Source organism: Crocuta crocuta, unplaced genomic scaffold (assembly GCF_008692635.1).
Source record: "Crocuta crocuta isolate KB4526 unplaced genomic scaffold, BGI_CrCroc_1.0 scaffold318, whole genome shotgun sequence".
Classification (NCBI taxonomy): Eukaryota; Metazoa; Chordata; class Mammalia; order Carnivora; family Hyaenidae; genus Crocuta; species Crocuta crocuta.
In genome coordinates this window covers 3,465,034-3,480,303 of record NW_027531425.1, presented here as the reverse complement: position 1 = coordinate 3,480,303, position 15,270 = coordinate 3,465,034, and the positions used below count along the sequence as shown (strand labels likewise).

The 15,270-nt window shown below is 49.7% G+C and overlaps 1 protein-coding gene across 1 annotated transcript in view; it reads right to left on the bottom strand.

Moving 5' to 3' along the window:
* The window catches only part of SYT2 (synaptotagmin 2), an 11,234-nt gene extending 1,542 nt beyond the window's left edge, over nucleotides 1–9,692 (bottom strand). Inside the window, exons 1-7 of the mRNA XM_077772071.1 lie at nucleotides 9,515–9,692; nucleotides 6,378–6,544; nucleotides 4,934–5,053; nucleotides 4,292–4,459; nucleotides 3,753–3,920; nucleotides 2,290–2,407; nucleotides 1,232–1,365 (exon numbers count right to left, since the gene is read on the bottom strand). Of these exons, the coding sequence (XP_077628197.1) occupies nucleotides 1,232–1,365; nucleotides 2,290–2,407; nucleotides 3,753–3,920; nucleotides 4,292–4,459; nucleotides 4,934–5,053; nucleotides 6,378–6,544; nucleotides 9,515–9,692 (1,053 nt within the window). The remainder of the gene's footprint in view (nucleotides 1–1,231; nucleotides 1,366–2,289; nucleotides 2,408–3,752; nucleotides 3,921–4,291; nucleotides 4,460–4,933; nucleotides 5,054–6,377; nucleotides 6,545–9,514) is intronic.
* Nucleotides 9,693–15,270: the final 5,578 nt, after the last annotated feature.

The following is a 15,270-nucleotide window of genomic DNA, read 5'->3' as shown; positions in this document are numbered from 1 at the left end:
GCTACTCAAGTTCATCCTTTAGGACCAAGCCTGTTCTGGGAAGCCTCACCTGTCCTCTGTGTTTACACACTTTGAAGCCCTCATCTCCCTGTGTCTCGATAGCCTGTCCCCGCTCCCCCTCCCAACTGTGAGGCCCTTGAGAGCAGGGGCTGTGTCTTCTGCACATTTGTTTCTCTGGCACCTAGCAAGTTCCTAGAAGGCGCTTAGGGAACGCCCAGCCAAGTATGTTGGATAAATGCGAAAGGAAAAAGGGCAGGGGGTCTAAGATGATGTCCGGGTTTCTCACTTGAAAAGGGAATGCAGACAAAGCAGGTTTGGGGTACGGGAGGGGTACGGGCAAGGGCTATGGAAGATCATTAGCTTAGAAAAGCCATTATACTGGCTTCGGGCATGTCAGATTTGAAACTCCTGGCCAGTGCACTTCACGTCTATCTTAAGTTTTCCACAAGGACTCCTCTTGGTCTAACATTACAGCTGTGATTCCCTTGGCACCTTTGCTGCCCAGCCCTGAGGGCAGCGAGGGAGAGGGGCAGGGAGGGAGAGCAAGGGAGGAGGGGGCAGCTCATTCCAAAGAGGGAGGCACCAAGACTCCAAGAGAGTCCAGCACTCTAGAAGCCCCTGGCTCTCAGCCTAGACGGCTCGGTGGGTGTCCGGCCCTGCCACATTCAGATCTCACTCGTGCCCACTCGTGCCCACCATGGCGAACACCAGACCTCATCTCCAACACTTACAGAGCCTGCTGGTAGGAGGAAGGAAGGAGACAGTAGAGAAGGGAAGGGTGGAGGGAAAGAGGAGAGAGGAAGGGGGCAGAGGGGTCGCTGGGAGCCGACCCAGGGAGCAGCATAAGTGGGAGAAGGCTGGCCGGGGCAGAAGTGGCTGCACCAGGGGGAGCAGGAAGTGGAGGAGGCTGTACTGCTACCTCCCCGGCAGCTCCGGCCCCACAGGCCCACTGAACACCCATGTACCTCGCAGTTCTAAAGGACTGTTAAGTAGGGTTGTTTTGAGCGGTTCATGTTCATCTCCTCAGAAAAGGGGGAAGTCAATGTTCATAGCAGCACTCTCCACAATAGCTAAAANAAAAAAAAAAGGGGGGGAAGCCCTGGAAGGGGCCCTGGGAAGGCACCATGAGAGCCAGAGCCCTTTCCACCCAAACGAGCGAGGTGGCTCGAGGTCTTTGCGGGAGTTCTCTGGACCCCCAGCGCTGTGCGCCCATGCCCGAAAACCCGAGCACCTGAATCTGCTCAAAGGGGATCTCAAAGCTGAAGGACTCGTTGAAGTAGGGGTTCAGGGTCTTCTTCTTCACCGTTGTCTTCTTCTTCTTGAGCCTCTTGCCATTCTGCATCAGGTGGATCTTCACGTAGGGGTCTGTGCAGGGAGAATCCCAGCCCCCGAGAGGTGCCCTTAGCGTCCCATCCTCCCACTGAACGTACTTGTCTGCCCAGAGCACCCACCCCACCAAGGCCAGGTGCCCAGCAAGCCCTAAGGCATAGGGTGCTAAGTCTAAAAGAAGCAGAGTAAGTGTCCAGTTCAGGGGTGGCGAAAAGGTTTCACTTCAAGGACAACCTCGGGCTGATCAGTTGTGGCCTGGTGTAATGCCTGGAGCATTACATTGGGCACATTCCTGAGACTAAGTAAAACCTTTTCTAGAAAGAGTGAGGGCGTTGCTTGGTGATGTCTGTCCGAGGCAGGGGACAGAGGAGTGCTAAAGGCACCACATCCCCGATTCAACCCAATCCTCCTGACCTCGCAGATGAGAAACCGAGGCCCACAGAAGAGAACTGATGTGCCCCCAGCCACACAGCGGATCTGTGATAGAGCTGGGGCTGGCGGCCAGACCCACCAGTTGAAGCCCACACACAGGCCTGATTCTCAGGAAAGTGCGTGCTGTGCTGTCCCACCAGAACCCCGTGCTGTGGGCTGGCCCCGCTGCGTGTGCTCCCCACCCCCAAGTCCCCTTACAGGGTAGGGCCAGCAGAGCCCCTCCCTGAGAAGTGTCCCCAGACTGTGGTATGCAACAGAGAGGCAAGCTTTCCTACATAAGTTTCTCTGATCCTTTCCTGGCCAGTACTGCCCAGAGCTCAGAGTGGGGGCAGGAGACTCAGGGGGAAAGGAGGGAAAGCCAAACATCTCTGGCCCCACAGTCCTGCACTCAGACCCACAGCTGCTCAGAGATATTCTGTGTATCCCAGGGCTGGAAAGTGCTCTTACAATGGCTATGTGAACAGAGGACTCAGGCCAGTGACCGGCTCGCTGGTGCCACCTAACGGCAGCCAGGAGTTCTGCGTGTACCTGAAAGGCCACCTACGTCCATCTTCTTCAGGTTCTTGGCCTCCAGGATACAGACAGTGAGTTTCCCAGCTGTGGGCACGTAGCGCAGGGAGGTGCAGATGTCGCCCAGCTTCTCTGGCTGTCGGGAGGGTTGGGGGGAGAGCAGGACCCAGGGTCATCTTAGCCATCCCACTGCCTCTAGCACGGCGGACCCCCATTTTGTCAAAACTAGCAAGGCAGTGGGGTATCCCCAGCCCTCTCAGTCCCCAGTCCCCACATCTGTGATGTTTGAGAAGGTCTTGGGGCCTCCTGCTGCAGTTCAGCAAAGCCCCTGAGAGCGACGCTGCAGGAGCCACAGTCGTAGGAATGAGGGGAGCAGAGCACAGGCTGTGGGCAGGGGTGTGTGAGTGATGTCTGGGTGGATCTGGACAGATGCGGGGTATGGGTGAGCTCCCACCCCAGGCCTGGAGAGGTGGAAAGGGAACTGGGGTGTGGGCATGGTACCCAAGGGTTCACGTCCAAGGACACTGGGAAACTGAGCATCTCAGATGCCTTCCTCCCTGATTACCCCACCCTTGAGACAGCTCCTGCCAACCATTCCACTTGCTGAGTGAGCCGTGGTCTTCAAAGCACAGTGTCCCTTTTCTTATATTACTGTAACTGCAACACCTTCATGTAGATAAGCCAAGGGTTCTTCGTAACCAGTGACAGTCCCACAAAGTCCCACAATTTAGCACTGGGGGCAGGATGAAACCTGCTGGACCCCTGGTTTCTAAGAGCTCTGCCAACATCATGGCAGAGCCAGCTTCTCAGAGACCAGGTCACTCAGGCCAATAGCCCGGCTCGGGTGTACCAGCCCGGCTTCACACAGCATGAGCCCCAGGTAAGGAAGGGTGTCTTCAGTGTCTCTTCCCGTCCCCTCCATCACCACCTGGTACTGCACTGGGCACACAGCAGGGGCTTGGCCAAGACACATGACCGATGCTTGGAAGGAGCAGTGGCTAAAATGGAATATTTGGCACACAGTAGGTGCTCAGTAAGTGTTGGGTAAGTGCTTGAAGCCATAGCAGTTGTTAGGAGGACAAACCTCCATGTTGAGAATCTTTTAAAATAAACGTGGGCTTTCCTTGTGGGTAAACTGAGGCACAAAGTCATAAATCAGTGGCCCTAAGTGACAGCAGAATCTTGGGAGTAAAAATAATAATGGTGTTCTCCTTTACTTGAACACCTACTGGATGCCAGATGCCGACTGGGTGCCAGGTGCATTACAGAGATAAGTAATTCTCATCTGCAAAAACACTACAGGAGATGATCCAGATCTAAAGAGATTAAGTGACGTGCCCAGGGTCACACGGGTGGGGGCGTGGAGCTGGCGTCCTAACCCAGCTCACCCAACTCTAAAGCCTACCCTCTCCCTGTCATGTCAATGGGTGGTAGCCCAGATGGGCAGCCACATTCATCTTCCACCCGGTCTCTGCTCTCACCTCTTCCTTCTCCCCACCCTGCAAGTCTCTCCACTCCTCGATGGGCTGGCCAAGGTCCACGGTGTTCATAGGCACCTTCACCTCACCAATGATGTCATGTTTGGAGAAGCGGTCAAAGTCATAGATGGCCATCACCAGGGTTTTGCCTCCTAGCTCCTGGTATGGTACCTGAAGGGCACAAGCAGGATCAGAGAGGGTTCAAAGCCACTCATGCACCTCCAGGGGCTGCTGCGGGCAGGTCAATTGGTCAGAGCTCTGTTCCCACTACCTGCAGGACTCCTGGTGGGTCTGTAGAGACAGGAAAGACCTCAGGCTCTGTGGGAGCAGAGAGTTTGGGGGGAGGTGTGTGTCCCAGTTCTACAGGAAGCTGAGCAGTGACCTCACACATAAGCCCACGGTCCAGCTCGCCACTGGACCGCCATTGGACTGAGCCCATTCAGGGGCCTTATCTACCACTAAGAACCAAGGAAAGGTGTGCAGAACTCCAACAGAATTTGGATCAGGGAGGGAACTGGCATTATCCTTCCAGACCGCATCACCTTGAAGGTGAAGGTTTCATTGAAGGCAGGGTTCAATGTCTTCCGATGGACTTTGGTCTCATATTTCTTCTTTTTGTCTGGAAGAAGGAAGACTTTGACATATGGGTCTGAGGTGCCTCCCATGTCCAGGGCAGGCAATTCAGCAGCCTGCAGAACACCGACAGTAAGCTGTGGAGAGAGCGAGAGAGGGCCCTGAGTCTCAGGACTGCTCCTGGCCCCAGACCCAGCACCCACCAACCCCTCCCCAGAGGTGGGTGGCTGGGGAGGTGGGAACAGGCAGGTGCTGGAAAGCAAGACTGGTCTCCAGCTCCACCTCCAGGAATTTGGATGACATCAGGAGAAGCAGAAGCTGAGCAGGCAACTGATTTGCCCAAGGTTGGTGGGCAGGTTCACGGCAGGGCCATTCTGGGCCAGGGAACCTTCTGTAGAGCAGGCTGGTGGCCAAGGCAGAGTCAATGTTCAGGGGTACATGCCTGCGGTTTCCAGCCCATCTCACTCCATGGAAAGGAGCAATGCCTATGGGCTGGGATGGGGGTGAGGGGTGTGGGAGTGTGAAGTTGTTTCTATCTCCCTCCCACCTGAATCCCAGCCCTCTGTCCCATCTCCCCACCCCCACTTTGCCCCCAAGCCCGGCCCTCACACCTGGTTGGCCTGGAAATCATAGTCCAGGGAAAACTGCAGTTTTCCCAGATTCTCTGGCTCTTTCTCCTCCTCTCCTTCACCTTCTCCCTCAGTCAGGCCTGTCTCTGCATCGTCATCGTCCTGTGGAGGCTGGAATAAAGGAGGGGTGAGTTAAGAGAGAACGGAGCCTCCCAGCCTGGTGCAAGGGCATCAGGAAGCCAGCCTATCTGTGTAGACCCTGACCCAGAGCTGGGTGTGGGGCAACGGGAAGGAATGTGGCACTGTCCAGGGGGCTTCACTCTGCACAGCTTCTCAAAGCCCCCACACAGCCCCTCAGAACCCCAGACCACGTCTGGAAGACCCAGTTCTGGCTTAGGTGTGCCTCTCTCCCTGCAAGACACAGTGCTACGAAGCTAGGCGCTGTGCCAATGCTCTAGAGCTTCTTGAAGCAGGGGAGGGGTGCTTCCCTTGTTAGCTCCTCTCAAAACTTCCCCAGCTCAGGCCCCACCCATCCTGGGTAAGACTTACCAGGAGTGCAGTCCAGGCATTCAGGAGCAGGGTGAGTCCACAGAAGTAAGAAGAGAAGGAAGAAAGTGATGTAAGAGAACATCCTACAGCTCAGACCAGCCCCTGAAGTCACAGCCACCTGGTGAGACCAGGTGGGGCTACACCCAGATAGTTCTTGGAGCTCCCCCCTCCCTGACTTCGCACTTGCAGGCTTCTTTCAGGCACACACACACCCTCATGCACACTTGCACACATGCACACACAAGCACTCAAAGGCCATCTTAATCTCTAGCTGACTTCTTGAGATCACGCCCTTCCTTCCATCCTCCATATCGATTTCTTGAGCAAGAGACTTATAGTCACTTTCAGAACAAATGTGGGCAAAAGAGAAGCACACAGGGGCCTTTGTAAACGTAAAAGGAAACACTGGGTTTATCAAAGAACCTTTCCAGGCCAACCAACCCCCACACAACAGGGGTAAATAAACCAAATTATTACGTGACTACAGACGGATTCGACTTGGCCCTGGTCTTGGGGCCCAGGACTATTCTTATATCTCATTCGAGGCCCCACTGGTGCCTCCAGTGAGATTTTGTCCTTTAGTCTCTTCTGGCAGGAAAACACAGGGTCACTCCAATGGTGGCTACCTGGCGGGTTGGGGGGGGGTCTCTCTTTCCAACATTTTGTCTCAATAGCCTCTTTGGGGGTCAATATATTATTCTCTCCCTCCATCTTTTCAAGGATGAGTCCATGATCACACATGAATAAGTCCCCCACTCCCACTATGGGATGGATAGACAACATTTTACTAGAGATGTAGCCAATAGGGAAGGTCATGTGGAGTTCTAAGAAGAGGAGCTGGTTGGGATATAGATACCAGAAGCCTTTGCTTCACCTTTCACCACCTAGAATGCCTGGGCTGGGCCCCTCTCAGTCCCCCACCCCCGCCTTGTCCTACCTGACCCCCTTTCATGTCCTTCATATTCATGGCATTCTTCATGCCCTTGCCCTTCTCCTTCTTGTTCTTCTTCTTCTTACAGCAGCACTTCTTACAGATACAGAAGCAGCAGGTGAGGAGCAGGAGGCCAGCGACCACAGCAATAGCGATCAGTGCCCAGGGTGGTACTGCCCACAGAGAGGACCCCAGAAGTCAGCAGTGCTCTGCCTTATAGCCCCTGATCCCAAAGCATCAGTAAAAACGGGGGCAGACTATGTACCCCAATGCCCACACTCCATATTTTTAACCACACACTCATGAGTGATTTACATGCAAGCTGCCTATACTTTGCATGCCTTTTCATTAAATACTTGCTCTCTCCTGACCCTAGTGTCCTTATGGATACAGCCTGCTAACTGACAGCAGTTGAGTGTATAACAAGGAAGAATGTCAGTTTGGCATTCTTGAGTTTTGACTCATTTGATCTACGGAAAACTGGCTTATATTGGAAAGAATGCGATGGTCCTTATCTGACCCAGGTGTAGGAAGAGCCCCTTTGGCCCATTCCTTATGCCCATACTAAAGAGGGCTGACCCAACCAAAAAGGCCAGCTTCTTAAAGGACCTAAATTGCCGAGCTCAAATACTTGGGCAGGGGCCCTGGGCTGCTCTCCATGGTCCTGAAGCACTGTCTCCCACTGGTGAGGCTGCTCCTCCCCCCTTTTAAAAAATTTTTTTAAAAAACCATATACATTTATTCGGCATTCAGTGATAAAACAAGTTCCTGGTCCAGGATCTATCCTGTGCGATATTAACATAGTGTATATTAGCATAGCTGGAATAAAAACTACTATTCACAAGTGATATTTTTTCACAGGTTAAAAAGAAATCTACCAAAAAACCACTGTGGTGATCTAAAATATGTCCACAAATGCTCTGACAGTACCTTCAATAGGTGGAGCCTAATCCCCTACCTGGAATTCCCACTGGTCTTAATGAGTCACTGTTAACAAATGAAATGAGATGGAAACAACAGCGTATGACTTCCGAGGCTAGACCATAAAAGGCATTTCAGATTCCTCCTGCTCTTTCTTGAAACACCCATTTGGAGGGACACTAGCTGCCATGTCAGAAGGACACTCAAGCAGCCTTACAGAGAGGGCCACGTGGCGAGGGGCCAAGGCCTCCTGCCGACCACATGTGAGGGAGCCACCTTGCACATGGACCTGACAGCTTCACAGGCACAATTCATGAGACCCTAAACTAGACCCATCCAGCTAAGCTCCCTGTGGATTCCAGACCCTCAGAAAATGTGGGAGATGATAAATGGTTGTTTGAAGCTGCTAGGTTTTGGCATGATTTGTTGAGCAGCATCAGAAAACACCCATTGCTATATGATACAGTCATTATGAGAAAATTTGCTGAAATCATAAAAAGCCTAATCACTGTAAGTTATTGCACAGCCAAACAAAAAATAGAGAAGTCTGGAAAGCATAGTCAAATCAGAGCCTAACAATAAAAGTCTAAGATAGTCACGGTGCCCAAAGAACTAACTGGTTAATATAAGTAACATCCATCTTTCTTTCAAAGGAGTAATTAAAAGCATGCTCTTTGTTTTAAAATTAGCTCGGGGCACCTGGGTGGCTCAGTCGGTGATGCGTCCAACTTTGGCTCAGGTCATGATCTCAGGGTTCGTGGGTTTGAGCCCCGCATCGGGCTCTGTGCTGACAGCCAGCTCAGAGCCTGGAGCCCGTTTCGGATTCTGTATCTCCCTCTCTCTCTGACCCTTCCCTGCTCATGTTCTCTCTCTTCTTCTTTCAGAAATAAGACATTTAAAAAATTTTTTAAATAATAAAATAAAATTATCTCAACAAGGAACGTTCATTTTGTGGGGAGAAAACAGTTCTTGGTTCTAGTCCATATACTGTTAACCATGTGCTCTTGTCCTGAGCCACAGAATGGGAATGATGTTACCAACCCAAACGAACTAGCAACGTGCATCTCAGTATTAACCATTTGATAAATAACAGATGTCTGTTGTTATTGTTGTGATCACTGTTATTAATAATATAAATACTGATGACCTTCCCTTTATTTGTCCCATCAGATTAGCTGTTTCTGTAATCACAATGTAACAAAACAATAACCATAGTTTGCAACCATTCTTGAAACAGGGTATTTTATAATTCAAACATCTGAAAATAATATATTTTTTAAATTCCTAGAACAAGTCACTGGAATTTTTATATTAAAATTTAAAATATCTAATCTTGCCAAGCTAAGGATATAAGGAAATGCAGATATTTGAAATGTGACATGATCAAAATTTTTTAATGATGCTGGTGTTTAAAAGTTATTTTTATTTTTTTCTTAAATAGTTTTATTGTCAAGTTGGTTTCCATATAATACCCAGTGCTCATCCCAACAACTACCCTCCTCCATGCCCATCACTCCTCTACCCCTCTCCCTCACCCCCATCAGCTCTCAGTTTGTTCTCAGCATTCAAGAGTCTCTCATAATGTTTTATTTATTTCTGAGAGAGAGAGAGAGAGAGAGAGAGCGGGGGAAGGGCAGAGAGAGAAGGAGATACAGAATCTGAAGCAGGCTCCAGGCTCTAGCTGTCAGCACAGAGCCAGACACAGGGCTCGAACACACGAACCGTGGCATCATGACCTGAGCCCAAGTCGGACACTTAACCGACTGGGCCACCCTGGCACCTTGGGGCTGCTCCCCTTAATGTCTGGTGACTCCTATACAGTCTTTGCCAAGAACTCAGAAAGCAGGGGGTGGGGGGACGTATTTTCTGTCTTCCAAACTAAGGTAGTTTCAAAGTATGACTGGAAAACTTCAATAATGGCTTCTGTTTCATAATTTTTCATCTTCTTTTGGTTTCATCTTTCGACAGTTTTCTAAGTTGTAAGAACTTTTTCCCCCTTAGCTGACCAGGGCCACATAAGCCTCCTTGTTCCCTTTATTAGTGCCACGTACCACCACCTCTCCCCCCACCCATTCCTGAAGAGGCTCCCCAAATAATCCATCCTGGAATCCAAACATTCAGCCAATCACACCCCCAGTGGTCCTCCTCAGCTCTGCCCTACCCATAAGGCTTTGCACTAACCCTGGCCTTGCCCCACCCTCTCAGCCACCTGGGACACTCACAGGGGATCTTCTGGATTTCATTGAAGAATTTCTCCTTCAGCTTAGCAAACATGTCCTCCTTACTCTCTCCAGCGCCCCCACTCTCGGTAGAGTTGTCTAAGAGCCCGGTTGATATTGTGGCGGCGGTGGTGGCAGGAGCCACAATGGGCTCCTGGTTCCTCTTGAAAATGTTCCTCATGGTGGCAGAGGGGATCACTGCAGATGAGAGGGGAAGGGAGCAGATGAATATCCCAGAGGTCCAAGTGCAGAAGCTCTGCCCAAAGGACTGGGGAACACTCTTTCAAAAGCTAAAGACTATTAAGAATCCCATTATTCAAAGTTCAAAGATATTTCCCAAAACATTGACAACTACGGTAAAACAACAATAATGGTCATCATAAAGTTAGTACTTACATGGGCCAGGCACTGTGCATGATCTCCTCTCATCCAAACAACAGCTTAATGTTTGATTTTTATTCTTATTTAACAGATATGGAAATGGAGGTTACCAAGGTCACTTAGGTGGTAAGTTCTGAAACTGACGTTTGAGCCATTCAGCCTGACTCCAAAGCCTGTAAACCTAATCACTTTCACATATCTCATTTAAGTCCAACCATAACAACTCTAGGAAGAAGGCGATATTCCACTATCAAAAACTCTTTCTTGAGCCTCTCTCCTCCTTAAATTCTTCCGTGACCTCACTCTGCCTAGATTCTCTGCCCGTCTCTGTCACATCCCTGCCTCCAATCTACATCAACATCTCTGGAAAACAGAGGGAAAGAGGTTGAAAGAGAAGCTGCCCATAATTTTACCATGCAGACAGAGATAACTCAGTTAGCATTTTGGAGCATTTTATAACAGGAGATTTTCAGAGTGTGTTTTACATATTGAGACCAGATTACATGTAATTCAACATTCTGCCTTTTTTTTAATGTAAGATTTTATCATAAGTCTTTTCCTTTATCATTAAAATTTTCCTTTATTATTGAATAGCTAACTAATACCCATTACATGGAAGTACCATATGTGTTTAATATTCCTCTATTAAACACTTAGATGGTTTCCAAGGTTTTGCTAGTAAAAAAATATTACTGTGGTAGTATTCATTTAAGGCAGAGGAATGGCCTGCTCTGTTAAAAGTGGGGCTATGGTAGCACTTTCAACAATAGCCAAATCATGGAAAGTGCTTAAATGTCCATCACCTGATGAATGGATAAAGAAGATGTGGTTTATACATATACAATGGAATACTACTTGGCAATGAGAAAGAATGAAATCTGGCCACTTGCAGCAATGTGGATGGAACTGGAGGGTATTATGCTAAGTGAAATAAGTCAATGAGAGAAGGACAGATACCATATGTTTTCACTCATATGTGGATCTTGAGAAACTTAACAGAGGACCATGGGGAGAGGAAGGGGGGAAAAAGTTACAGAGATGGAGGGAGGCAAACCATAAGAGACTCTTAAATACTGAGAACAATCTGAGGGTGGATGTGGGGTGGGAGAGAGGGGGAAAGGGGTGATGGGCATGGAGGAGGGCACTTGTTGGGATGAGCACTGGGTGTTGTATGGTAACCAATTTGACAATACATTATATTTTTTTTAAAAAGTGGGGCTATGGGAAGATAGCTCCACAGGCTTTGGAGGAGGTGAGGCTGGGGCCAGCAGGGGGCTGGTTCAACAGAAGAGCCAAAAATGACATGGACCCTGATGAGAGTAGGAATGTAGGGGATGGAGCAGAGAGGACAAATGTAAGAGCCATTCATTCATTCAACAAATTTATTGAACTCATGTCATGCTTCCCTTGTGGAACCTACCATAAACTGGATTAAATAATTACACATAGGTGAATGTAAGATTGTAATTCTGAGAAATGCCACAAAGGAGAGATACTTGGTGGTATGAGTTTATAGTGGGGCATATCTGGCCTAATCTGGGAAAGAAAAAATGCTTTCCTGAGGAACTGATTGAGACCTGAAGGATAGTGGGAAGCATCCAGGTGAGGAAGAGAGGAATGAGCAGCCTAAACAGAGAGAACAGCATGTGCAAAGGCCTGGAGGTGGGAAGCAGTCTGATTAGTATAGAGCCTGAACGGAGACCAGAATGAAAATAGCATGGGTCAAAATGGGGCTGGCAGAGTGGGCCAGGCTGGCCCAGGCACAAAACCTCACAGGCCACAGCAGAGTTTTGTCTTTACCCGAAGAGTAATGGGAAGCTGTCAGAGGGTTTTAAGGAGGCAGGTAATGTGTACAAATTTACATTTTGAAAATTGTACTTCGGTGGCGGTGAGTAAAAGCCTAGAATGCGCCATGACTCCAGAGGGAAGGGGAAAGAGTCTGAAACAGCCAGTAATGGATGTCTTATCATCCCCAAGTTCCCATGAAAGATTCTCCAGTGTTCCTGGGGAATCACCAGAGGGGAATGACATACAGCTGCTCGGAGGGAACGTAGAGCTGTTGATAAAGCAGCGGCACAGATCACTGGCTTTTCCAGGGCCTGGTGCCTGGAAGGCCCTTTCAAATCCACCTCCAATAAAAGACATGAGGACAAAGCTGCCCAGATCCAAGGGAATAATGAAGTTACACATCTAGAAAATGTTTGGGGTCATCCTACGCTTCTCTCCCGCCATCATCCCCACATGCAAGGCATCTGCAAACTTCTCAACTCCACTCACAATGTTTGCCAAATTCGGCCACTTCCCACCCCTCTACCTGGACTGTTATAATAGCCACGTATCTGGAAGCTTTCCACTCTCCTCGGCTCAGTCTAATCTCAGCACTGCAGCCAGGTCCATTTATTTTAAACCCTCCAATGGCTCCTCATCACACTTAGATAAAATCTCTGCATGGTCTGGCCTCTGGCCCCTGGCTAGCTCCCCAAATGCATTTCCTAACACTTCTGCTCTCAGCCACTCAGCTCCTGCCATGGTGGCCTTCTTGCTGCCGGTCACACAGGCTCACCAAACAAACTCACAGCCTTTGCACTTACTTTTCCCCGAGCCAAGATTGTTCTTCTTCCAGAAACCTCCTTGACCTCCCGGAGGCACCATCACTCACCTGGGAAAACACCACTCCTGGAGAAATCCTATTAGGGGCTGAGTGTTTGTGTCTCCACACCCCCACCAGTTCATATGTTGAGATCTAACGCTCAACGGGATCTGTTAGGAGGTGGGACCGGGAGGTGCATCAGAGGGTGCAGCTCACGAATGGGGTTAGTGCCTGAGAAGAAGAGGCCAGAGAGCTAGCTGGCTCCTTCTGCCACGCGAGGATGCCGGAAGTTGGCAGTCTGTAACCTGGAAGAGAGCTCTCACCAAAGCCCAACGTTGTCAGCACCCGAAACTCAGACTTCCCAGCCTTCAAGGCTGTGAGAAATACATTTCTGTTGCTGATAAGCCTCCTCATTTACAGTGTTTTGTTATAGCAATCTGAGCCAAGACACCCACTATCAGCTCTGTCCTCTCCATTGTCACCCCAGACAACTAAGCACTGCTGGTGAGCGTCCCATATGGGGGCCGCGGGGCACCCCATAGATTCTCAACACCACCCAGCCCTTCGACCCTGCACAGAAACCTTAATATATGCTGCCCATCAACTCACTCTGCCTCCCTTCACAATGGATGCTCCAGACTCTCTATTTCATAGTTCTGTGGCTTGCCCATGGCCCCAACACCTCGCCTGTTATTATTAGAAGCCATTGAAGAGAAATCTCTGACAATATCCCACCCTAGGCCAAACCACAGACCTTCCTGCATATTAACCGCCCTCTCCCCCTGACCTCCTGTCTCAGCTGACTACTTTCCTCCTATTTAAGGCCAATCCCTCTATCTCGGAGGGGTCCTCTCTGACCTTCTCAGGACACCTTCTTGATCCATGTTCTTTCTTATCCCCAACCTTTCCTGGTCAACCATTTTGCTCAGATCTAGTTGACTTACAGCATTTTGGGACTGGGAACCGGGTCTCCTAATGCCTGCCCAATGATATTTTCCTCTAGACCACACAACCTCTCAGACGGTAGGGGATACATTTTTAAGAAAAGTTATTTGTATGCCCAGTAATTATTTTAGAACAGAGAATGTTTTCATTTGAGCTACTACCGTATTTTTAAGAGTTGACATTATTGAGTGATACAAAATGAATGAAATGTGCAAATAACAAACAAGCAAAGAAAAACAGGAACAGGTAAGGTTGGGCATAAGAAAGGTTCCCTCTGCTGAANCAGCCAAGCAGAGAAGCCCCCCCCCGCCCCTCCTCATTCAGCTGCCTCAGTGTCCTATTCCCTTCAGGGCCACACTCCACCACATGGTCTCCATTTCCTCCCCCCCCCACCCCACTGCCCCCACACCCTGACTCTCTCCTCAGCGCCCACACTGCGGCTTCTGCCTTGTCACTCCACTGAAGGGGCTCTCTGCACAGTCACAGGTGACCACAAGGTCACTAAACCCAGCAGAATTTTTCATTTGGTTGTACTTGACCTCCCTCAGGTTCACCTCCAACCACCCCTTGATTTTCATCATAATTCAGACTCCATCGGTTGCCTCATGGTTTGCCCCCAAGGCTTCTCCTCCCAGGCCAAGTGTCTCCCCAGGTGACTGCTTGCACACCCGGCCTCAGCCACATCCCCATTCTGACGGCTGCCAAAGCCCGACTCACTCCTGAGTTCCAGGCCCAGAGATTCAGCTGGGCCCTTGACATACCTACTCTGCCCCCTGTATTTCCTCTTGCTCACCTCCAAGCAGTTCTGCAGGTACCACCAAAGCAATCTTCCTAAAACATGAATCTGATCATTCACTATGATTAAAAGCCATCCCAGGGACACAAGCCGCAATCCGGAAAGTGGACTACGAAGCCCTCGTGTTCTGTATCCAGCATCATTTCCTCTTCCCCTGCCCTGAGTCTCTAATACCAACCACACATGACTTCTTTCACTTCTTCTGACACACATGTTATGCATCCCCAACAACACACACCACAAGGCCTTTGTACATACTGCGCCCCATCCCCCAACCTCACTGAGCTAATGTCTGCACATCTTTCTCAGCTCAGCTCAAACGGCACTCCCTCAAGAAAGCTTTCCCGACCACGGTCATGCCTCCTGCCACCACTCCCTGCTAGATCAAGGCCTGATATGTTTTCATAGCTCTGTCCTTACCTTCATAGCATTTCTGTTCACCGTCATGTTGTTCACACCGCTATAGCTCTGAAACAGGGGTGGGTAAACTATGACCCATAGGCCCCATGGAGCCACTGCCGAAATTTTGTAAATAAAATTTTATTGGAACACAGCCACACTTATTCCTTTACACATTCTCTCTGGCGCTGCTTTTGTGCCACCACCACAGAGTCGAGTAGGTGTGACCGAGGTTGTATGGCCAGAAAAGCCAAAAATCTTTACTGTCTGGCCTTTAAGGAAAACTTTGCTGACCCTGCCCTAGCAGATACCATGCTGTCTGACGTATGACAGGCATTCAGTAAACATGTGGTACGTGAATGAAAAAATGAATGAGCAGGACACAGACTCTAGATCACTGGACATGTTGTGTCATTTCACAGATGACACTGGAACCCGTCCGTCCCGGGTCACCCAGTGCATTGATGCCTAAGACTCTGACAGGTCTCTTTCCATGGGCTTGTCAAGACTCAAGCTAGCTGCTCCAAGTCACCGGGCTGGGTCCAGGGTGCTCCCCCCAAGGCCTGGGGAGCATGTGCATGCACGCATGTGTGTGTGTGCGTGAGAAGACTCCAAAGCCGGCACAGCTAAGTGGTGGTGTGCACACTT